This window comes from Cavia porcellus, unplaced genomic scaffold (genome assembly GCF_034190915.1).
Source record: "Cavia porcellus strain 051 isolate PalLab524CR breed Dunkin Hartley unplaced genomic scaffold, mCavPor4.1 scaffold_14, whole genome shotgun sequence".
In the NCBI taxonomy this organism is placed as follows: Eukaryota; Metazoa; Chordata; class Mammalia; order Rodentia; family Caviidae; genus Cavia; species Cavia porcellus.
Window position 1 is genome coordinate 36263522 of NW_026947497.1, and position 25933 is coordinate 36289454.

At 36.5% G+C, this 25933-nt stretch overlaps 1 protein-coding gene across 1 annotated transcript in view; it reads left to right on the forward strand.

Moving 5' to 3' along the window:
- The window catches only part of Ttc29 (tetratricopeptide repeat domain 29), a 219524-nt gene that overhangs the window by 52443 nt on the left and 141148 nt on the right, over positions 1 to 25933 (forward strand). The window contains exons 6-7 of the mRNA XM_023560358.2: positions 11618 to 11830; positions 15229 to 15314. Of these exons, the coding sequence (XP_023416126.2) occupies positions 11618 to 11830; positions 15229 to 15314 (299 nt within the window). The remainder of the gene's footprint in view (positions 1 to 11617; positions 11831 to 15228; positions 15315 to 25933) is intronic.

The window sequence follows — 25933 nt, forward strand, 5'->3', positions numbered from 1 at the left end:
TTCATTTAAGATACAATTTAGACAGACAAATCTGATGTATCTGTGATGCATATAATGGCAGTAATGCAGAGAAAGAAAGCACATTGATACATACATGTGAAGTGTGTTTTCTCATTTATGGACTGGGTGATGTCATCTACATTTTAAAGATGATGAAGAAAGAATTGAGAGAATTTGGACTTCTAGATCTTTTAAATTTTATTTTTATTTTATTGTGGCTAAGAAGGCCTAACATGAGCCCAGGGCCTTTGTATTTGCACTCAGCTACATCCCCATGTATTATTTCAGAACAGGATCCTACTAAAATGCTCAGGCTGGGCTCAAACTTGCAATATTCCTGCCTTAGTTTCCCAGAGTGCTGGGATTATAGGAGTGTCCCACAAGATCCATCTGAGTTCTGTCCTTCTAAGTGTTTAAATTCATAATATAGTATTGCCATTATGGCCATAACATTACAGAAGTCTCTAGAACTGACTTGTCTTATTAATTTGTTTTTGTTAACTAAAGTGTTATATCCACCTCGCAGGAACTCCCCACACTGCCTTCTTGCTCTACTCTAAGCAGCCACCATCTATTCTTTGCTTCTGTGAGTCTCACTACTTTAGATTCCTCACATAAGTACAATCAGGTGATATCTGTCCTTTTGCAACTTGCTCCTTTCATTGAGTATAATGTTCTTAAGGTTTATTCTCCTCACATATTGTAGGCTTTCCTCTCATTTAAAGTTTGAGTAATACTAGTTGACTACAGCATATCATGCCTAGCATAGAGATGTCTTGAGATGCTGGATATTTTTCTATACCCTACCCAATCCATGTAGCAAGTTTTGCTTAGCAGAGTCCTTGCAAAGTCAGCTTTCTGGGTTTTTTTCTCCTTGATGTATCTTATGAAAATGTTCCTGGAATTGGACTGACTCAGAGAAAATCAGGAATAAAACAACTCCATCTCCCTTTTTGTGTCCTCTTTCAGTTGCCAAATAATCAAATCATTTGCCTTCATGATTTTTCCTCCACTCTAAGCCAGCCCAAGATTCCCACGTGGTACTAGGTGAATACCCCATTCCTTCAGTGGGCCCTGGGACAAAAACCCTCATTACTCAATCTGCAGCACCCTTGTAGATTACTTCGATGAGATATTACGAAGGTAATTTAAAAACTAATTCCATCAAGGTTAGCCAGTATAGAGGCCTTCCAGATATGGAAGGCAAAGTTGAAAAGAAAAATCTTGGTAAATTGAGTCAGTGGGAAAAAGAGGATTTATAACACTGCATAACCAGACTTTTTGTCATGTACTGAAATCCAAGTGTGCATTTAGGTGTTCAATAATTGCATGTGGAATCACTTACATGACTAGGGGAAACTAGAAACAGGGAGAAGCTTTAGTGGGCACTGAGTTCCGTGAGGAGACTGAGGTGAGAACCAGCTATGTACATACAAACCAGAATGACTTCCAGACATCACAACAGGGTGACAGCATCATTATTTAGCTTCTTTTTTTTTTTTTTTTTAAATCGGTACCGGGATCGAACTCATGACCATGCGCTTGCAAAGCAGGCGCTTATGCCGCTGAGCTCAATCCCCAGCCCCATCATTATTTAGCTGTAAGGGAGAGGATTGGGGGGACAAAAACAATAACTTTATTCACAACATGCTAACAAAGAATTCAGAGCTATAGCCTATGCAAAACTCACATCAATTGGCAAGAAAAATGTTAAATCAATTGTAATTATATATGTAAGGATACAGATCATTCACCACAGATCAAACACAATGAGTACATATAAGAAAATATAATAAAATAAGCAATTAAAAAACCAATTTGAATAATTGTGAAGTACCATTTTACACTTCCTCCAATACTAAGTAATAACTATGATAATCATGTTTCCTTAAAGTAACGTTTATGTGTATTGACAGTAATAGTGTGAATCACTTAAATGGTTTTGGAAGGTAAGAGAAGAATATACAGCCTCTGAAAATGCAGTTATGAAAATATGCAATATGAAAAGTAGCTTAAATAAAATACTCTTGGCAAGCACAAAAATTATATTCAGTTTTTTATGATTGGAAAAATTATGAATGGATGCAGAAAACATATCAAATAAAACAAACAAAATAAGTCCACTCAGAGTGATTGATGGTGTCATTCTTAACATTTTAAGACTTTTTCCTGTAGCATTTTATTCCTGCTGATATATTTTTTTGTCCTTAAAATAAGTACATTGCATCATGATTTTGTTCACCATGGCATAGTTTCTTTTGCTTTATTGAATCATTTTCAGAGTTCTTTTGTATTTTGGCTCAGTGGTAGGAAGATTGTCATCCAAGTTTGTCTGAGTCTGAGGGAGTTCCCAGGACTTGTGACTTTTGTTTAGAGTTCAGAATGTCACTGCTAAATTAGCATGATCTGGTCACTCTAAGGAGAGTGAATACTTCAAATTTATTTGTCTTTCCAAACCTAGTATTTTATTCTTACACTATCAGTAGTAGGGTAATAGCATCATTCTTATTTACTAATAAGAGGTTTTTTTTTAACCAGCATTGGAAACATTATTTCATCTCTCTTTAGTTAAAGAAACCCTTTGTGTTAGGTTTTCTGCACTTGCAAATTGCTTCTACCATTGCACCTTGAAAGTCTCTTTGAGGAAACTTCCTAAAAGATTCTCTGGAAAAGCAAACCATTATTCCATTCAGGTTTCCTAATAAGGAAGGAATAGGAAGAGGAATAAAGTTAGTCAAGCGTGTGTCTGATCTGATAGTGTTTTAATACACTAATACGTGAGAGTCCCAGGAAAACCACAGTCTTGGGGTCAACACCTCTCCCCTTCAGTTTCTGGGTGACTGCAAACCTCGAGACTTCAAGCTAATCCTTCCCACACTTCATTTTTGACAGAAACTCCACAAGCAAATATAGAAAGTGGCTCCTCATATACATTTTCTAAGATGCAAATAACTAGACCAATATTAGAGTCACTGTGCAGTTTCATAAAAATGAATCTAACTATTTAAATTTTTAAAAAATCAAACAAATTGGCATTGCTATTTCTGTATAAAACAACTGTCCCTTTTTGGGCCACGTCAGTTTACTCTCCATCAACAATGTGTACACATTAATAACACCTTATAGTATTTAATGAAGGGATCCTTTTTAAGTATTGATAGCCATGAGAAAATTATACCATGTTTGATCTGTGTTAAAGAATCAAAGTCCAAGATCTTTGAATGGAACTTAGAATAAAAATGTAATTAGGTTACATCCCAAAAGCCTAATATATCTTTAAACAAGACCGCAAATGAAACTTTATTAGAACTTCAAATGAATTATTTCATTCCTTTTTTTTAAATTCATTTTCTTCCCCTTCTCTTTCATGTCTGTGTTACCGACATTGCTACTTGTATTTTACCTGTCTTTTTGAGATGTTTTAATTATTTACTGCTTAACGAGTAGCACAGAGAGGCAGCCTCATTCTGAGGCTTCTGCTTTGCTGAGTTTTTGTGTTTCAAAGCTTTTCAAGGAGCTTGGTATAGCTGTTCCCAGCCTGCAGTCACTACACTGAATGAACTGGTCTGGAGGCAGCATTTTATCCAACTGAGAAAAAGCTGTCCCAGAAGTACTTCTGCAGAGGGACAGATGATTCACAGCAGAAAGACAGTTGTGTTCAAGTTGGATGAAGTCCTCTCCAATTAGTATCCTACATGGCATTTAACCTAAATAAGTGACACTACTCCATAACATTTATACTTTAAGACATTCCCCACAATGGATCTATCACATTTGTTTCACATGGCAAATTTGAAAGACACAACAACCAAAAACTAGACTACATCCCACTACATCCCACCCAAAGTTACTGAATGTCTTTGAAGCACCAGGCATTCAACCTGGAGCTGATGCAATTTTTCTAGCACAAGCTACAACCACGTTTTGAGTGTGGCATTGCAATCCTTGTCTCAGAACCTTACAGGGGGATGAGAAACCCCGTGACAATGGTGTGACTGCACTATGGCATTGAAGTTCAGAGCTTGCCCTCTGCCCAAAAGTCAAACATTTAACATGTTAACCAAACAGGCTCAAGGCATCAGCTCTGCCACCTAACTGATATGTGAATTTAGGCCAGACATTCCCTGCAGCTCAGTTGTTTAATCTTAACTATATGCACGACAGAGATACTAACAAGGGTCAAATAAAGTCATCTGTACATATTACACATTGTACTAATATTTCTCTCTCATGTCCGTTTGTTTTTTATAGTATCCAATATAACACCTGTTCATCGTCCCTCAAAGCAAAGATGTGTGTGGGTGTGAATGTAGGGGAGTTAATGTACTCCTCTTTCTCTCCTCTGTTTCGTCTTCTGTATTCAGGACCTATTCTTTGTCACATGTTTCCACACCTATATCTTTGTTCACATAGACATATACAAGTCAAATTGGATGTAGATATTTTTTAAACCATGTGCAGAAGGGTAATTTAGGTAAGACTAATGTTTTAAGTCCAAGCAATGTAATTTACTATTTGATCTAATACCATATGGACTTCTTCTCAGACTTTTATGCCTGCCAACACTTTTTGCTTCATATTTTTAAGTGAGGTGAATGCATGAAGGTGAAGCAATTTACTATATGAAGAAAATAGTAGCTTCTCCAAACTTTATAGGATTCATTAGTAGCCAGTCTATACATGATATTTACATTTATATGCAATATGAATGTTTCACATTTTAAAATTTTTGAGTAGATATGGTACCTTTTAATATTTACTTTTAAGTGCAAAGTTTCTTAATATTTAATCCTTAAAATTACAAAACTCAGCGAGCAACCAGCTCTGAGGTTTATTGACATGGAGCAGTTAAACTTGTGCATTGACCACAGCTCAGCTGTCTAAAATCATAAACAGCAGAAATTGATAACAATTCCTCTAGAATACTTTGGAGATTAAGGCAGATTTTCTGGATTTTTAGAAACTAACCCAGCCTAGTTTTACAAACCACAGTAATAAAGGCCTTGGTGAGTCCCCCACCCCACCCTGCCTGTGCTCCTGTCTTCCCAGGATCCCTTGCACTGTCTGGTTTAGTGACCCCCTCTGTAACCAGTGTATGGTGGCATTCCTATAATGTCCACCTGAAATCTGTGGTCAAAAAAGATAAAGAAAGGCTCCATATTTAAAATAACATGTTATATTCCTTCTAAGTATCCCTCAGTCACTACTTAAAAGTTACAGGCACATGTTCCTCCCAGTTTATTCGAGTTGCTATGGAATTGCAGAACAAAATCTTTGTTTTCCTGCATTTCATTTTACATTGGTGTGCAGTGGATTATAGCACACAACAAATCTCCTCCCACAGGAGATAAACCCTGGGAAGTGATAGTTTCCGTTAGGAGTGTGGGGAGCCCTTAACTATTTCAGTATGTCTAGTGCTATTGTAATCATCATAATTGAATGCAAAAACCAAAAGATAATATAAATTGTTCATGCAGTTAAGCCAAAAAAGGAGAGTGATGTCTTTTGTTTTTGCAAATGAGCATTAACACTTTTCTCTTTTTGCTCCTTACTGTTCACTACTGCTTCCGGTAGATTTTATGCCTACATTGTATAGAATAGTAACTTATGCCAACGATGTCCGGTAGCTCTGGATTAAAATGTAATATAATATACATAAAGCTTTATTGTTCCTTTAGGTTGCTGTTTTAAACTAAAGTGGAATATTTCCCTAAAGTCCTCCACAAATGTCACAATTTAGAACTAAATATGCTTAAGATGTATATCAGTGCTGCTGAAGAAACAGGCCTTGTGGACCTGCCAAGTTATTTTCATGTGATTTGTTTCCACAGCATTTTATTTTTACTGGCAAATGTACAAGTTGATAGAAGAGGAAATAATTAGCTACTTTCAGAATTGCTGATGCATGAGGCTAAAACAGGCCGGTCTATGCATCTTAGAGATTGTGACATTTTAAATTACCTGAACAATACCAGAAGCCATCTTTGGACATAATTAACACCTTGCCTAATTAATGTCAGGTCTGGAGTCCCACTTTATTTATGAAACATTATTTTATTAAAACTTGGCTTTTGCCTTTATCGTCTTGCAAACTTTGGATTTGTGTGCTGTTTTCTTAAGCGGAGCAAGTTCTTTTTCTTTTTCTTTTTTTTTTTTTTTTTCTCTTTTTTTTTTGTTTCCCTCCCCCTTCAAGTAATCAATGCACTGCTGAATGAGTTCATTTTAATGCACTCAATCATGCCTCTAATGTTCGTAGCTTACGGGCGCAAGCATCAGTAATGCAGGAATGTTATATGGCTTTAGTTTGGACCATTTCATAAAATATTCATGGCATCAAAAATGTGCATCAAAATAGCGGCTGGGAGAATTACATTTATGTTCCTGCTTTTATGGCAGCTTCACATTTAAACCCATTTGTGCTAATATCTAGTCAATCTTCCTACTTTAAAAAAAACTAAAATGGGAGAGATCATATACATTCTCCTTTGCTTAATATTTGTTCTAGACATCTGCTGTGATACAACAAATATCTATAAACTTTCAGAGATGTTGTGCACAGAAGAGAGGTAAGCAACAATTTGGATAATATCCAAATATATAAAATTCTGTTTTCTCTACATAGTGTTTGTCTTACCATCCTACCAAGCATTTTGCAGTTTACAACACTGTCTGGGTTTTGTTTACATTTTTAAATAAATGGATGGATTTCTTGTGAGCTTTAGAGAAAGTGAAACTGCCTTGTAATAGTCTTATTTTTTTAAAAAAAAATACTTCTCTTTAAGTGTACAACCATAAATGTATGTCAAATTCTTCACTGTGTAGATGTGTAATTGTTAAATAATAAAATAACATTGAGGCTTAGGCTACCTTTGTCTATATCCATATCCTCTTATTTGACAAACTTTTTCACGGTGTTGTCCCAAGATGTATTTTCCAAAACTATTTCATATCAGTGCAATATCCTAACTCCCGCGGTGCCTACAGAGGGCTATTCCCACTGCCTCCAGTGTAACATTTGACTCTGGTTCTTCCCTGATTTACATAAAATATTTGCAGACTGGATATTTTCCTGATAGAAAACTTCGAACTTAGTTGCACTTAGTTTGGCAATAGTTTGTGTGTCTTCCTTGCCATGCTCAGTACTGAGATGTTAGGTACTCACAGTAGTGATGGGGACGTGCTGGTGACCCCTAGCACAACACAGTTGCTTCCCCTCAGCAGTCCTTTAACATTCGTAGGTACTCCTTGAGACTTCTTCCATTCTGCTTTTGTTAAGTTTTATTTTTGTGATACCTCGGTGTCATCACTTTGCTTCCCTCTGCTCTGCTTCATGAGTAAAAAAGTAATGTTAACACTTTGGTACATTCCACAAAAAGACAGTTCTTGAACACTTGGACTAAACTCATGTCCTTGTCTTCCTAAAAGATTGAAAGTAGGATCCAGAAATCTTACCGAGTTCTGACATGGTAAAGTCAATTTGGGAACAAAAGGGGGACTTTGAGGAAGTTGCATACTGTGAGCTAAATTTGAAAGTCTGGCTTATTATCTTCATTGATGTTTACCTTAAGCTTTGGCAGAGTGATTGATCTGGTATGGCCTTTGACACTATCCCTCTCAGTAATATTGAATTCAAAATTTTCAAGTAAAAGCAGTGTGCATTATGTCTCAGTAAATATCTACTCAGTCTCAGAGCCTTCAATAAGGAAGGAAAATAATTATTAAGGTCCTACTCACAGTTGGAATTAGCAATCAGATAGAAATCATACCACTGTTAATCGTGAATAAAGGGATTATTTGCATATTTAAATTGCTTATATATTTAAATTACTTCTCTTTACACCACACACATATCTTAATATTATTAATCAAACATTATACTATGTCATAATATGGGCTTTTGAGTTCTGATCAGTCTTTAGGAAGTATAGCCACGTCATTTGAGAACTTAGAGTCATTTAAATCAAATTGTACTGTTTTGTATATCCTACCAAATAATTTTAGAAGTGAAACTCTACAGATGAGAAAGGCTGGAAAACCCTACTTCTGTATTGGCATTTCTTTTTAAGACAGTACTGACCACTGACCTCATCTTGGCAAGGTGGTGAAAAATGGGCAGGCCACTATGAATGACTAAGTATGGAACACCCAAGGAGCCCTACGTGGTCAGCGATATCACCACAGTGTTTAGAGGAAAGCAGAGAATGTAGATGTTGTTCCTTATACATCAGCATCCTTCAGAAAGAACCATCAGAAGTATCCGAGGGACTAGTGTCTAAACTTTAAAAAGAAGCCCCCTGTGACAACCTGAGTAGAGTCATAGGATTGTAATAATGGGAGAGATTAGAAATCATTAACTACAGCATTATTTTTAGATACAAGAGGCTTGTGTCCAGAGAATTTAACCTACACCACCTAAGCTTCCTGAGTCTCCTCCTGTTGAGTAATGTGGCAGAACCAGCTGTATGTATGGTATATGTGGCTTCTACATTTGAGTCATTTAATATTATGAGCCTCAGCCTGCCCTTCGGTAGAAACAAAGTAATATTCAATCTACCTTAGCAGTTTTGGGAAAGCTAAATAATATAATATGTGGGGAAGAAGCCTTCTGTTTTGACCACAGCCTAGCAGGCCTTCAGGAAAGATGAATTCCTGATCTCTTCTACCTCACCATTTCAGACTTCTTCCTTACAAGGGACCTCAAGTAAAGCTTTTGAGAGTCTTTGAGCCTTGGTCAATAATCAGGAGCAGTATCTTGATGCTAGCCCTCCAAACTCTCACGAAAATCAGATTCAACAAAGAAGACTATTTTTAATTATCTCAAGGTCACCCTCCATAACAACTCCATGTCCCTGTGTCCCTCTCTTATTGCATCCCTCTGACAGCCCATCAAGGACACCTAGTAGCCACAAGATTCAGAGACAGAGGGAAGTTTCGCTCACACGCCTTCTTCCGCATCCTTCTTCCCACTTCAACCCCCACCTCCCCACCCTTGTCCCCGCCACCTCTCCTTTTAGAAAAAATCATGGGTGTGGATATCTGTCCTCATTGCTCTTTCCACTACGATGCCTAATTTACGTCTAAAACTAATTAATTGGCTTACCTGGAGCATATTCTTCTTTATAGTCCCTCGGCGAGCTTTTTCTGGTGCTACCTGGTTTCCTCACAATTTCCTGTATTTACTATTCCCTAACCACATGGCGCAAAAGAAGTATATATCTATACTTTGTGAATAGATGGCTACTGGAGAAAAAAGAGCTCTTGCATACATCTTTCCAGGCATACAGAGCTATACTTCGCAGGCAGAAATATAGTTAACAGAGGAAACATAACACACATTATATGTCAGTGGCCCATTCTCATTTTAAAAAATGAGGGTCATGAGTATTTAGAGGAAGGTGTTTCTGGAGAGAGGTGCTATAGCAGAGGGATAAAAAACTATGGCCTGCTTTTGTAGGAGGTAAGAAAAAATTGTCAGCTAAAAGTAAGGATACATTACAGCACTGAGCTTCAACCATGAGCCTTTGTATCACAGTAAAAAATGGATTAGACATCTTGTTGTATATTTTTATTAGAAAATAAACATTTTGATAATAGAAACCTAAGAAAATGTCATTATGCTAAGAGAAAAATATCTTAAGAAAAAGAAAATCAGAAGTTGCTTTCGCTTTTACAATATCTATATGACAACCGTTGTTAAATTCCTATCATCTTGTCTTGAAATCCTGTATCACTACTATTTTGGGGTTTTTGTTGTTGTATGTTTAGTTTGTTTCTTTCTTATTTTTTTCTGCTTTTTTCTCTTTAAAATAAAAATTGTAAATAAAAGAAAGAAACTCAGAAGAGAAATCATCCTTCACCCATCATTTTATCTCTCAGAGATCATGCTTTGTAAATTTTCCTGAGGGGTTTCCAATATTCACTTATTATAAATACCTGTCTGTGTAATCAGATAGCTTCTTTAATATCAAATGTATGGTTTTGTAGTCTCCTGTTATGTAAAGCTTCATAATACAAGTTTATGAAAACCCTTCAGTGCCTGGTGTCCTTGCTGTGGATATCTTTGCTGGCATGCTGTCCAGGGAGGCACAGTAAGGATTCACACCAGTCTGACTTCATTCAATTTTGTATGGATTGATTGCTAATGATCCACCATTGTCAACTGTCTTTCTGTCAGGGCATTACTGTTATTTTTGTGTGGATTCTTTAATACTAATTTTAAGAACAAATTCAAGACTTCAAGTGGAAATTAAATGTAGTTATGACAGCGGCTCCAGCCTACATTACTATCCAGTGAAACACTTTTGAGGAAATATATTTAGCCTGATATGACATGTAAAGATTAGTTTGATCAGTCATGATAATGTTATAAAGTGCCTTATGCAGGAAAGGAAATTTAGAGTTAAAGAACACAAATAGTGATTGTATTTCAATTGACTATTAGATATTTTAGAAATATTTTTACTAATAGCAGTAATTGGGCTTATGAGCATTAACTCTGTGACACATTGAACATGCATGCACTCATCCTCATGATGATTCCTTGAATAGTAAATGATAGCGCTATTTCACAGAAGAATCAACCAAGCATAGAGGGCAATAAAAAGCCTAAGACTAAGCAAAATATGATAAAGCCAAGATAAGAACAGACTGTCATCTGAAAACCTGCCTTCACTCTGAACTACTATACCTGGAGTGCCGAAAAGTCTTTTTGCAGTTAAATCCAGGATGTAACTACAGTGCCATCAAAGAGTCTTTACATTCCAGGATATTGTGAGCATTCGTATAAGGCAAATAACAAGTAAATGTAATTCACAGCATGGAACTACAAACCAACCTTCCAAAACAGATGTTAACTCCTGTTTTAAGAAATGAAAAATCTTCAGGCTAATTCAGATTTTTTACTTTGAGAAGGTACATTTTGGACCGTATTATGCAGAATAATCCAGAAAAACAAACTGCACTCCAACTATTCAAAACTGAACATATGCAAATGCCCTTCTCAAACTTTGAGAAGGAATTTAAGGATCCAAAATATTTGGACTTGAAACTTGTAGAACATATATTCTCTTTCAATATACTTAAACTTTCTCTCAGAATAAAGAAATTCCCATCTCTTTCAAAAGCACTGCAGGGTAATGCTTGAGGGTACGAGTTTTGAAGTCTCATTATATGTGCAGTATCGAGCAAAATTCTTGACCTCACTGGGCTTCAGTGTTCTCTTCTGTGGAATGGAATCATAACAGTCCCATTCCATAGGACTTTCAAGAATTAAATGTATGTAGAACACAGTGCAATGCCTTGAACACATGTTTAATAAATACTCACCAATGTGTTTGCTGTTAACTAGCTTTCAGAGTGTCTCAAAGCTACACAAACCCAGTCGCTCTCTCCTAACTGAAGCACCCCCCTCTTTCAGATGTCTTGCCAGAATTAAGGCCGAATCTGTGGTCCAATTAGAGATAGTCCCTTTCACAGTGTACCTCCTTTCAGCCTTAGACATTCTTTGCTGCATTCCGTGGTATTTCCTCCTCTAATAGTAAAGCTCAGACATACACAAGATTTTTCAAAATGTGCTCTGGCCTGTGGTTTATATTTATGAATGGCTTTTATTCTTCAGGTCAGCTTCTGGAGGCTGCCGGGCATTATGAAGCATTCTATCAATTGACGCAGGGCCGGATATGGAAGGATGAGACAGGCCGCTTTCTCAACTTGTTGGCCTGCGAAAGTCTCCTGAGGACTTACAGATTACTCTCAGACAAAATGCTGGAAAATAAAGAATACAAACAGGCCATCAAAATTCTAATAAAAGCTTCTGAAATAGCCAAAGAAGGTGGGTGGAAAAGAACACTCTCGCATTGCTTTCTTTAATGGACAGACACGGCTTCTCCCAAGAGTAAAGTAAAAATCGTCAAGTGGTAGGGTGATTATTTCTTATGAAATGCAAAGACAAATGCCATCAATATACTTTTCGAATTTCACTGTGAAACAGAGCTGCCTTAGTGCTGACAACAAGAAATCCATTAGTCTCTTGAAAGCTTTATCTCCAAAATTACAGTCCACTGGGGGTATTGTTGTAAAACAAGGGATCTACAAGAGAAGATAAGGTCAGCTGCAAAAGTTAAGGGAGGGTGTGTGTGTGTGTGTGTGTGTGTGTTAAAGACTGTGTATTTCTTGGAATCCGAGAGATCTTTCATTGTTTATAAATTCCCCATTGTCAGATAATTGGTAAAATATAAATATTTACTTAGGAGTAACAGAAAAACAAGTGCAGTGTATTTTAGACCTTTGCCTCTCAAAGTGTGGCCTTTAGAGCAAAACCATCAGCATCACTGGGAAACATAAAATATTAGCATCCTGAGTCCCTCCCCAGACATACTGTCTACAGTAAAATCTGCAGATTAGCAAGATCTGCAGGTAAAGCATACATATGCATAAAGCAGGGAAACATTTTTGTGAAAGCTCTTCACAATATGCTATATTATTTGTGTATGTATAAAATATGAGGAAAATTTGGAACATATTCCTATAAGCTTCTAATGTATGAAATGCAAAGATATTTTATTCCCATGTTGTATTTTATTAATAGCCTTTTCATGAAGAAGAAAAGGAAGTTAGACATTTATAGTTTAATTAATGCATGAATGTCATTAATTGATTGGTTTATTAAGTAACCCATGGCTTACTTAAACAGGACTGATTTTTCTGGATATGATTTGAACTACCAAAAAACTAAAAGTGAACAGTTTATTTTGTCTGTTACTTCTTTTAATAACATTAGTTGAAATATTCTTTGGAAGTCACCCTCTTTGAAAGATGTATCTTATAAAATGAACTGCTTTTAAATAAATGATCTAGTACCTTCTCTGCAGGGAAAAAGACTAATATAAATTGTTAGATCAATTTCAGTAGCAAACAAGTCACATGGAAAATAACCTGAAAATTTTACTGTAAATGAATATATACTGGGAAAAGACATTTATTTAGTTTCACATTTGCAAGTTTTTAACAAAGAAAGGAAAGCTGCTTACGTCTCTTCCAGCAGACAGGGGCTACCAAGTTGTCTTCTTTCAGAGAGTATTTCTCCTTTTCCAAAGGACTGGTAAGAGGAACAGAAGAAAATTGCTTCTTTTGCCTTAATAATTGTTAATAGCTTTCAAAGCCAATAAAGTTCAGCCCCACATGTTCCATATGGAGGTTTAAGTATTGCTCGATACTTTATAGAGCTCTTACAACAGATGAAATATTACGGAACAAAATATTTTTTTTCCTTTTGTCGTCTATTTGGTCAGAGCACTTGAAGGCACACTGATGATTGCCTAGAAAAACATGCCTCCCACACCGGTTTACTGTATATTTAAGGGGTACTGGGACCCACTGTAAGCCAATTTCTTTGCCAGAACGCCTTGGTGTAATGCACATGTAGGTCATCAGTCAAACATGCTTTCACTTAGCATAGTACTTTTGAAGTTCATTCATCTTCTACCATGTATCATGTATCATGACTGCAAATATTCCATTGTTTGGTTTTAGCACATTTCTTTATCTAATTACCAGTTGCTGTCCATTTGAATTTTCTCCACTTTTTGCCTTATTTGTAATGAATAATGCTGCAGTGAAGTTTTCCTTTACAAGTTTTTAGTGCTTTTCAGTGTATACCCAAAGTGAAGTTGCTGGGTTGCACGATAACTCACTGTTAACTTTCTGAGAAACTGCTAAGCTTACCAATGGAGCTGCTCCGTTTTACATTTCCGTCCGCAATGGAAGCGGATTTCACATTAGCTGCTTCCTTGTTACTTACATTCGTTTGATTACAGTCATTTTAGTAGCTGTAAAAGGGTAATTTTGTAATTTTGTAATTTTGATTTGTATTTTCCTTTAGTCTAATAAAGCTGAACATGTTTTGCATGTATTTCATAGCCATTTATGTATTTTATTTTCAGAAAAATCTATTCTGATTCATTGCCCATTTTTTATGGATTGTCTAATTGAATTGTTATAATTCTTTATATATTACAGATACAAGTTTTTTATCAGCTGTATACATTGCAAATGCTTTCATTCTGTATGTTTTTTTTTCACCTTTTTTATTGTTTTGTTTTTATGGTACTGGGGGTTGAACTCACAATCTTGTGCTTTCCAGGCAGGTGCTTACACCACTGTGCTAAATCCCTGGCCCTCTTCACTTTCTAGTAGCATACATTGAAGCATAGGTTTTTAATTTTTATCAAGTCTTGTTTATTTTTTATGCATTCAATAACATAACTAAGAAGACTGACTAATCCAGCGCCTCAATTACTTATTCCTGTAATTTATTTTATGATTTTATATTTTAAACTATATTTAGGACTGATCTACATGTATGCAAAAAAAATTTTGCTAAATTTTGAAATTGGAAAATGAGTTTGCTAACATTGCTCTTTATATTATTGTGTTGCGTCTTCTTTTCACTTGCATTTCCAAATAGTTTTCAAATCTATTAATTTCTGCAGAAAAAACAACTATATTTTGATAAGTCTTAGACTGAATCTATCAAACAATTTAAGGAATACTTCCATTCTTACAACAAGTTTCCAATCCATGAATATGGATTATCTGCCTATTTATTTATATATCATTTAATTCCTTTCAGGAACATTTTGTAGATTTCAGTGTGAGGATCTTTCCTCTGTTAAACATCATGTCATCTGCAAATACAGTTTTGTTTCTGCCACTAAATACAGTTTTGTTTCTGCTGAGGGTAGCTTAGAGTTTTTTTAGATGGCCATTAACAGGCTGAGGAAATTGCCTTATATCACTCTAAATTTGCTGAGGAGTTTTTGAATGAAAGGTTTTTTAAAGATTTGCATCAATTGAGATGATCGTGTAGGGATTTTCTTCTATTACCATTATACAGGGCATTAATTGCTTTGCATATGTTGAACCAGTTATGCTTTCTTAGAATAAATCTCATTTGATCATGGTATATAATTCTCTTCATAGGTTGTTGAATTTGTATACAAAGGAAAAAAAAACCTCTCAGAAGCATATTGATATATACTTACTCTGACATCTGGGAACCAGATGAATTGTGTCACACCAGCCCTTTTTGGTGCATGTTTAGGTTTTTGAAATCATTAGTAAATTTATATACCTTAAAAATAATAAACTTCCACTGCTTTAAAAACTAAAGCGTCTGTTGTGAGAAACTGAGTTCTTTAATATATCCTAATAGTTTTATATCTTCTTTAGGAAATGACAAAAAAATGGAAGGAGAAGCTTCCTATTACTTGGGCTTAGCACACTTGGCTGCTGAAGAATATGAAACTGCATTAGCAGTAAGTTGGAATAAGCCTTTAATCATTGCAATTTGAAATTATTATTCTTATAATATTATACTTCATGTGATTATAAGGTCAGCAAAAATGGATTGAGCCTGACATCTGTGGGCCTATTTACAAGGACTAAAACAACATAGCAATATGCTAGAAGCATAAAAGAAATTGACTTAATTGTTTGTAGAAGGCAGGATATAGTCAATTTCCAAGAGCTACCTTGAGATATATGAAAGTTAAATACATGGGGTGATATGACCCACTATACTCTGATATCACCAAAGACAAGGTGAAATAGATTTAAATAACAACACAAAATAAGTACTTTAAAAATTACTGTCATTTTATAGTATGATTTGGAAAATTTTGCTTAGAGAAAAATATGGTGGTTAAGCAATAGGGTGAATTGCTCTGATATAGATACTTGGTATTGTGGGGCAAAGAGTGGGGGACAACGAAAGTGGAGGAGGCTGTTAGTTCCAACCTGAGAAGTACCATGCATCACGAGGAAACTCATCCTTACCTATTTTGCAACCAGGCTCTGCTTGTTTGACTTAAATAGAAACAAAATACCAGAAGCTATTTCCTGTATTTATCTGAAATATTTTTTCTTTTCTTTATTTCTCACTTCTAATAGAGATAAAGTAGCTTCCTATTTCATTTCACAGGTATTTCTCATAATAATTCTATTTGATGGTCAGTATTGGCTTACCTTTCAGCTTTGAGGTTTTATTTACTGCTTTAGATATTTACACCAAGTAAGGACATTTACGTTGGGACTAGATATTTTTCTCTGGTTCCTTTATAACTTATCATCATAGAAAACTACTTTTCTTAGATGGCCCTTCTGTTTATTATCTTTAAATTAATATTCGTTCGACAAAACTACTTTGGAGAACGTAAGAGACCAAGAAGACGCACACTTGTCATTAGGAATTTAATGAGTGGCTATCAGTTAATCTTGATTGTCACTTCCACTGGATAAGGAGATTCCTGGAGAGATGAAAAGATTGTGAGTGAATTGTGAGAGTTAGAACATTGACGAATTCATAGCTGAATGAGTTATTAGAAGGTGGCGCCTAGTGAAGTAAGTGGGTCATGTGGGCACAACGATGAGACGAGCTCTTTCTGGTCCCTGGCCCCTTCCTCTTGGGTACTTCCCCTGCTCTCTACTTCCTGGATGACATTAGCTGACAGCTTTCCTCCATCATACCCTTCCTTCATGAGGCTTATGTCTTGGAGTCAGCTGACTAGGGGTTGAAAACTTTATAGTTACTAAGTCAAAGTAAATTTCTCCTTCTTTAAGTTGTGAGGGGAATGTTCATCAATACAGAAAACTGTAATCTGAAAATTGGAGATCATAGCTCTAAACTCTACATGATCACATGATTTAGAAGCCTTTGGAACTGCCTTGCAGAAGGAGTTTGGAAAAGTTTAGAGAAGCAGAATAAAGGGAACTTTGAATCTATAAGTAGAGCATACATAGTGAGTGATGCTGCTTGGTGCTCAGAAGAGCGGGATAAAAATGTGGACAGTAAAAGTTAAACTTAAAGGATTTTAATTTGGAATAAGTACTTTATTAGTAGAAAGAGGTCATTCATGTTACATTCTGGAAAGGAATTTGATACATTTTGTTCATGCCTGCCAGCATTTTGTGAGGCTGATTTTAAATTATCTGGCTAAATGATCTGGCAGAAGAAATTCCAAGACAGAGCAACATTCAGGCTGTGGCATAGGTACTCCTGGCTACTTTTAGCCAGATTTATAGTGAAAATCAAGACCTAAAAATAGAGAAGAAATATTTGAAAAATTTGTAGTTTGATCAGAAAAACAGCACATATAAAGTTGGGGCCAAAAATGTGCATACTAAAGAGATCAGTGTGATTAAAAACAAACTGAGTGCATTGAGCTGGGATGAGAAAAAAGATGCCTTGAGAAAAACTCAGGAATCTACAAGATCCCAACCTTTGCAGACCCAGGGTGCAAAAGTGTAAGCATTTCTTTAGGAAGAGATACCCTGGGTCCAATAGTCAAGAAGAACCATGAGGAGAATTGGTTCTGTGAGACTCATTTTGCCATGCTGAGTCATTCAGGCACTCAAAAGCCACTGCAGTTACGGTCCAGGAGCCTGGCTACTACTTAAGCTGGCAGCAGACCTTGGTGTCATTCTGGTTTTTCCAATATTATTAGATTGCAAAGTCATGAGTTTATGCAGATTTCCACACATATTTAAGAGGAAGTCCTGAAAATAAAGGTAATATGTGACAGGGTCATTTCTCTTTGCTGGGAGCCCCTAAGAAAGTGATGCAATGAAGTGATATTACCAAAGATGCGGTGGTATTACCCAAGGTACAATGGAGACCTCAGAAAGTAGGAGATCTGATGGAAATCTTGATGTATCCTGCATTCTAGTGGTACAGGATAGCCTAGGAGTAAATGAATTAATGAAATCATATTTGTCATCAAAGTGAAAAATTTCTCAAAACAGTTACTCCTTTCAGAGATTATTGAAATTGGTTTTGAAATGTTAACTTTGGGTAAATCCCTTACATTCTCTGTGTCTTAATTGGCTCATGTATCTTGTGACACTAATAGCTACCTTACTTTATAGAGTATAGTGGATTAAATGGCAGCCTATGAGTGCAGATGTAATTAATTTAAGAATCTTGAAATGAAGAGATTATCCTGGATTGACTGGGAAGGCTCCAAATGCAAAAACTGAAGATGGGTGATTACAGAGATTGCAGAGATATAGCGATTGGTCAAGGAGTGTCACAATGAAAGAAACAAGCTTGACTACTCTCAATAGAATCATCAAAGAGATTACAACCCTGTTTAATTCCTCAATTTCAAGTTCTAGCCTTTAGAGATAACAAGAAATAATTTTTCTGTTATTTTAAGTCACTTAGTTTGTCACAATTTCCTGTCAGCCCTAGCAAATCAATACATACAGATTAGAAGAAATAATTTATGTAAAATCTTAAAATAGTATCTGTCCATTATGTAATAAAGCTTCAGCTTTTTTATTAGTTTTTTATTATTGCATGAATCTAAGTCTCTAGACTTGAGTAATGGTAGTAAAGATACAGGGAACTTCTAGTCTCAAAAGTCACAAACCTTGTGAATAGACAAAATATAGGAGGAGAAGGAGACAGAAGAGGCAATATAGAGCTCCTGGCTACAGGGCTGGGTGGATGTTGGTGTCATTAACTGAGGCAGGGACTGTAAAAGATACTTCCTCTTGGAGAAATAGCCTAGTTCTGAGTTTGAGCTCAATTTGAGGAACTTTAGAGATGCCTACAGACAGTCCAAATAGGCAACTGAGAATGTAGATTAAAAAGAAATTTATGTATGAAGATATCATTTGTGACAGTTAATTTGTGTGTCAAATTGACTAGGTCATGAAATATCCTGATAAATGGCAAACGTTGCTTCTGGATATATCGGGGAAGGTGTTTCTGGAGAAGATTAGCATAAATTGACAGAGTAAGTAGATGGCCGTTCTCAATGTGTTAGGCTTCATCCAATCTATTGAAGACTCACAGAGAACAAAAGGCCAAAACAGTGAAAATTCACACTGCCAGACTGACGAGGGATGCTGATTCTCTCTTGCCCTCAGCACTGATGATTCTCAGATACTCATTCCAGTCTAGAATCTACACTATTGACTACACCCTTCTCTAGCTTTTGAAATACACTATCAGCTTTTCTGGGTCTACAGCTTGAAGATAGCATATAGTGGGGCTTCATATCTCTCTCTCTCTCTCTCTCCCTCTCTCTCTCTCTCTCTCTCTCTCTCTCTCTCTCAAATATATATATGAGAGATTATGAGGGAATACATTCCTGTTATTTTTAAATATTTAGTTAGTTTGTGATAACTAGGGAATTAATCAACCCTAAGAAGTTTAAACATGGGATGATTAGAAGAGTTTATCTCTCTCACTGGTTTATTTTTTTGGAGAACCTAATATTCTATATAAATTTGAAATTCACAGCATACTGAAGCTGTGGAGCAGTGAAATTTCCTAGAGATGTTTATTAGTCATAGAAGGAAGTGACCTAAGAGAAGCTGTGTGAAGAAGTTCCAGGAAGGTATCAGGAAAACAAGATAGGTGATCTCACAATAGGCAAAAGAACGAGGTGTTTCTAAAAGAAATGTGACAGTTCCTTCTGCCTTTGATCCCAGGATTTAGACTGCAATGAGAAAGCTCTATGTAGCTGCTTCCGGTGGGAATTGTACTCGGGCCCCAGGCAGGCACTTAGATTATAGTTAGGCATAGTTTATCCTCTGCATTTAATTCTCCAATGGAGTGAACATCTTGGAAAACCAGATAGGGCCATAGTTTAGTAATAGGCCTACCTCTCCACTGCAACAAGATTGACTTTTGCAGTCAGGAAGAACTAGAGTCTATGTCTTGCCAGACACAAAGTATTGGTGCCTTCTTAGTCACAGCTCACCCAGAACTGAGGACTTATAGAAGAACCAATAGGCAGGCCAGGATTACAAAATACCAAGACCAAAGGTGTTAGATTCATAGCTTTGAAACGGGAACAAGGAACAAATATTAAGGAACCATCAGGGACTGGCAGATGGGCTAGGATGCTGTTCGGTGGAGAATGGCAGTTTTGCTTTATTTGGGGGATGGAGGTCTCACTCTTCTGTAATATAGAGAGTAACCAGCTTGTGCTGCAGCACTGAAATCTATAAATTCTCACAAAACCTGACATCCTGACTCTTGCTGACTTTGGATTTTGAAAAGAAAGTGCTTTAATTCTCCCTAGTATTGTAGTTTTTTGTCTTTTTCTGCTTCCTTTAAGAGAACAAAGGACATTCTCCAAACTGTGTTTGAATCTTCTTTTACTTTCTTGTTTGTGCACCAGGTACTGGTTGTCATGTGACATAGGTGATGTGTATAATTTAGAGCATAGCTTTCTCTATCTCTTCCTAGTTCTAATATGTCTATTAGAAATCTGTGATAGGGCAGTGCCTTTCTTCTTGAGTGAATATTCTATAAAAATACAATAATAAAATTAATTAATTAGGGTTGATTCCCAATTGATGGATTCCCAATTGATGGACTGATTGACTGATTACACAGCTACCAACTATCATAAATGTCTGATACATTTTAAAAATCATTTTTTAAAACCTGTCTTAACCATGAAGTTATTTCAAGAAAATGGAAGTTTCCCTTAACATTTTTTCTTGATATATGAATTTTCTTCCTTCCTAACCATATTACCAGCATTGTCTTCATCTGCTTAAAAGCAGTGACAGTCATGTGGTGGCTGTAAAGGGAGTTTAAGAATGTCCCCAAATCAGCAGTGTCATATCAGCACCCACATAAGACAGTGTATAGTTACACTTAACATGTTCTGCCTTTTCATGTCTTTAATTCTTAACATTAATTCTATATACTGCTTTATTCTTTCTCTTATATATTAAGTTTCTGAACCACAATATTTTCACACTGATACATTTAACTTGTATCATAAATTTCTCCCTTCCCTTCTCAGTATGTTCCTGAGTTACAAACACTCGAGTTGCAAACTTTCACAGATACTAATGGACCTCATATTATGAATATTCATAGATGCAAACAAATCATGAGAGTAGGGTGTGTCAGATTCACTTTGTTGGACTTACTAACCAATCCAGTTTATAAACATTCTTTTGCAATGGAACTCTCTCATAAGTTGGGTACTTACTGCAATGTTATTCATTTATTTAGACCTTTTATATGACTTTTTAAAAGGTAACTTGACTTAGGTAAATATTTTACAATGTAGTTGGGTACTTACTGCAATGTTATTCATTTATTTAGACCTTTTATATGACTTTTTAAAAGGTAACTTGACTTAGGTAAATATTTTACAATGTAAATCTCTATCAAATAGTCCCATTCATTTGAAAGAGAAGAATTTTAAATTTTGCTAGTACCCTCTATTTAAAGCTTTTACTTATTTATTAATTGTGATACACATAATAAGTTTGATGACCCATCCCTTGCTGTTTGCCATAGTTTGGGTGTGTCTCTGGAGTGCATTGTGTTGGAAACTTAATTCCCAAATCTCTCTTTTATTGGGAGGTGATTAAAATTAGATGAGGTGATGAGCAGTGGGGACTCTAGGGTGACATTGCCCAAGAGAGAGACATGAGCAAGCATGTTTGCTGTATCTCTCAATATGATACCCTCTACCACTTACAATGCAGTAAGAAGCCCTCACCAGATGCTATGTCCATGTTATTCAACTTTCTAGCTTCCAAACTACAAGCTTAGTAAACCTCTGTTCCTTACAAATTACTCAGTTTCTGGCATTCAGTCATACAGACAGAAAACTGACACTGATATTTACTGAATGATAGGATAAAGCCAAAAGTAAATCAAATAATGGGTTTATTTACAATTGAATTATTAGTGAAGAAGAGGTCTTAGTGAAAAGGAACTGTAGTTACACTAATAAAGCTGTAAAAGAGGTCATGGAGACCCTAACATTGAAATAGGAGCATTCTACCTACATGTCAGATGCTAAAAAAATGGCAATTCACTTTCACCATCACTAATTTTACACTTGCAAGTGTTCCAAGTAGAGTAACTCTGGATTTCAAAGGTATTTTATGAAGTTCTAAGATTTTCTAGAGGAAGATATTTTACTAAAAACTACATTTAATGCTTTGTGCAAAGTTGAATCCGCCGTATTTCAACCATGAAGTTATTTCAAGAAAATCAGGATTCTGGAGAACATGGCAGATAAATAACAGCAGCTACGGAGGCTCTCTGAGATAGCCAGCTTAGAATCCAGGTATGATGCGGTGTGGGGAGTCCTAAGCAGGGGGAGATATACCCTGCTGACCCAGGAACAAACTAAGCTGAGAGAAACCAACTGGAAATGTAATCCCGGTCCTATGACTGGAACAGATAAAATCTCAGCACCAAAGCTGAAACCCATGCCTCTGGAAACCGTGATTTGAATTCCCTGCTGCCACTGCTCCATCTGAATCAGCTCAGCAGGGATAGAGATTCGAGAATGGGCAAACCGAGTTAAGAGCGGACTGGCGGGGAGACCTGCATTGACCTGCAGTGAGTGAGAGGAACGGGACCCCTCCATAGATACGGAGGCTTCAACAGAGGACATTCTGGGACCGGGAAGACTAGCCGAAACAGGGTGCTGCAGTGACTTGAGTCGCATATTCCCATTTCGAGAGAGATTGGTGGGGAACGCCTGGCCTGGGTGACACCACGAACTAAGACCCAGTAGGCTAGCCCAAACCAGGTCCCTGAGCCTGGCAGTGCACCCTAGCAGTGAAGCCTTCAGTAGGTTGACCTGGAAGGGCAGGCCCAGTAGAGGCTGCCCAGGTTTGTGTCTCCCTAGTACACTGCAGTGGGTGGGAATACCTAGCCGGTGTGATTCAAACAAACTGTAACCCACAAAGAAAGAAACTGGGCCTCCTATATATGCCTGTATGGAAGGAACAAAAAATATGAGAAGAGCAGGCAACAAGAAAGGATTCTCGGTCCCCAATCCTGAGAACACTGATCCAGGAAAGGTAAATGCAAAGGAGAATGAAGACAGAAAAAAATGCAATATCAGACATGGCACCAATAGACATAAAGCGATATATCCGGAGCCTCATAGCTGAGTTCAAAAGAGAAGTATTTAGCAAAGTAAAGCAAGATATAAGTAGAATAGTAAGAGAAATGCTAAGCACCGCCAAAGAAAAAACAGGTGGTGGAATGGAAGAACATAAAAAAGGGAATAATTGTTTGATGGAGAAAATAGAGAAAACATAGAACACATGAAGCAGGTTCAAAGAGATCAACAGGAAACTAAAAGCTCTATTGAAAGCTGGCATAACAGCTTGAAAGAAACTAAGATTTATCTGAACTGGAGGACAGATTTGTAATGTGGGAGTATGAAATGAAAAGCTTCTTAAAAATAACAAGGAAGCAAACAGCAATAATACAAAGGCTAGAAGATGATAAGAGGATCTATAACATGAATTAAGAACGTAAAGGAAGAAGTAAGGACACAAACGCATGAACTACAAAGGCTATTCACAGAAATAATCCAGGAGAATTTCCCTAATTTAGCAAAAGGTAAAGATACTCAGATGTATGAGGCATACAGGACACCTACAACCCAAACAGAACTACACCCAGGCATATAATAATAAAAATTCCAGAAATCCAATATAAGAACAGAATATTAAAAGCCATCAGAGACAAGAAACAGATCACTTACAAGGAAAAACCCATCAGAATTACAGCAGACTTCTCAGCACAAACCATCAAATCACGAAGAGTTTGGGGCAAAATAATTCAAGTTTTGAAAGATAATAACCTCCAGCCAAGATTGATATATCCTGCACAACTGTCCCTAGAAATTAATGGAGAAACAAGGTGCTTCCAGGATAAAGATGAACTAGGGGAATTTGCAACCACCAATTCAACTCTACAGAGAATACTGAAGGATATTCTAAAAGAGAAAAATAACAAGATTCCAAAAGCAGTAACAGAGAGGCCACAATGAATGGAGCAGAAAGCAAAATGAAGAAGACAAACTGACAACCAATGACAGAAAAAGAGCTCAATAGAAATGAGGCAGAGAAGGTTAGACGTAATTTCTAATATAGATGGCCTAGATACCGTAACTTCGGGGAAAAAATAGAGAATACCAGGCAGAGTGGATCAAGAGATAGGGTCCACCGAGAGGCTCTTTATAGGAAATATAATTAGCCTGAAGAAGGTTATATAGACCAAAATCAAACATGAGAAAATGGAACTCGATGTGATAGGGAACCAGGGGGTAATAGGGGTAACCTAGACAAGTATATACGGATAGGTTGAACAGACAAGCTTTAAGAAATGAAGAAATATAACTAGAAAGCCAGCCCAGGAGTGAGAAAGTTCAGAAACACTTAAGTAAATAGCAGGTTGCCCCCCCAATACAAATCCGCGAGTGTTGGGGAGACCCAAAAATACACAGTTCATTCTGGAGGAGTAAAAGAGAGGAATAGTCCTCAAAAAAAAAAAAAAAAACCCAGCAGAAGATGTAGCTAATAGTGTATCAGGAATTAAAACCCCTATTACTCGTGCCACTCTACTTGACTGGAACTCATTCTGTCCTAGTTTGTATACAAGCATTGGATCTCAGGGGCATGGATGGCTGTCCATAGCATAGGGGACATCTTTAATTCCCTATTAACTCAATCAGGATCCATGTATCACTTATACTGTTATATCATGACTGATCTTAGTTAAAACTGACTTGTTTGATTACTGCTTATTATTGACAGATTGTATTCAAAACCTGTAAGGTTGATGGCAACAAGTTGAGGAGTACAGACAACTATACTGAAAATGACAATGATTCACTATGATATCCATTCTGATTTGATTACTACCTGTTTTTGTAGCTCTATACTATCTATAAAGTTGTGTTTCTGTTAATTCTGTTATGTACTGATATGCTCAAATATACTTTATCTAATGATATAGCCAATTCTGTTGATGATAACAAGAAACAGCACAGTGACCAGGATAGAACTCCTTATACAGCAGATTTATGTCTTTTTAGTTTTATATGTCTATAGGAAAAAGATCAGTTCTTCCTTGCTTTGTTATGTTTTTCTCTCTAACATAGAAAGGATAGAAATACATCTTAAGACTCAAGCTTACATATAACCTATGAACAGTTTATTATCACTGATCGTATGACACATGATGAAATGAACAAAAACTCTGAAAGAAAGAAAGGGGCACTGCAGTACCCAATCCTGATCCCGGAGTGTTATGATGTGAAATCCAGAAATAGTATTAATCTTTGTTCAGAAGGATTTTAATCTAATATGCTCTGTTAGGTCTCAACATAAATGAAGGTATGGATAAATGTATACATGTCTAAGTGTATAGGATTGATAGCCATAATACTTAGTTTTTGTTGGATAGTTGAACAGAACTGTTTGCAGTCTCTCTGGTTGAAATCTCATTTATATGTTCCACTTGGGTACCTTGAACAACTATTTATAGGGGGACAATATGTATACATCAGCTAGTGATTTATTACTATTTCTTTTCTTTGAAAGTATGTTACTATTTCTGCCCATTTTCTATCTTGTTTTGTCTTTCTTTAAATTAAAAAAAAATGGAAGTCTCTCCCTTATCATTAACATAACAGTCACTCCCATAACATAAAATGTTATGAATTTTCTTCCTTCCTAAGTGCTTCACTCCACTTAACAAGGTTTACAAGATTGTTATTTTATTTGTGCCTTATTTACTTTTCTCTCATTACTGAGATAAAATACCTGACCTCTAACATTAAGGAAGGGAAGATTTATTTAGCTCAAAGTTTCTGGAAGTTTCAGTCTATAACCAGCTGGCTCTAAGGCATGGTGGCCTGGCAGAGGGACAACAATTCAAGGTGGCAGCAGACCTCAAAAGCAACAAGAGCAAAAGGAGAGAGGAGACTCCTCCCCCACCGGTGTAGCACTCACACATCTCCTTGCCCTCCTGTTGCACAGGAGGGGATGTTTACAAAGGAAGGACCTTGGCCCCCTACTGAGTTGCTTAAACTTCTAAACTTCTCTAACTGCCAGAATATATCAACCATAACAGTTT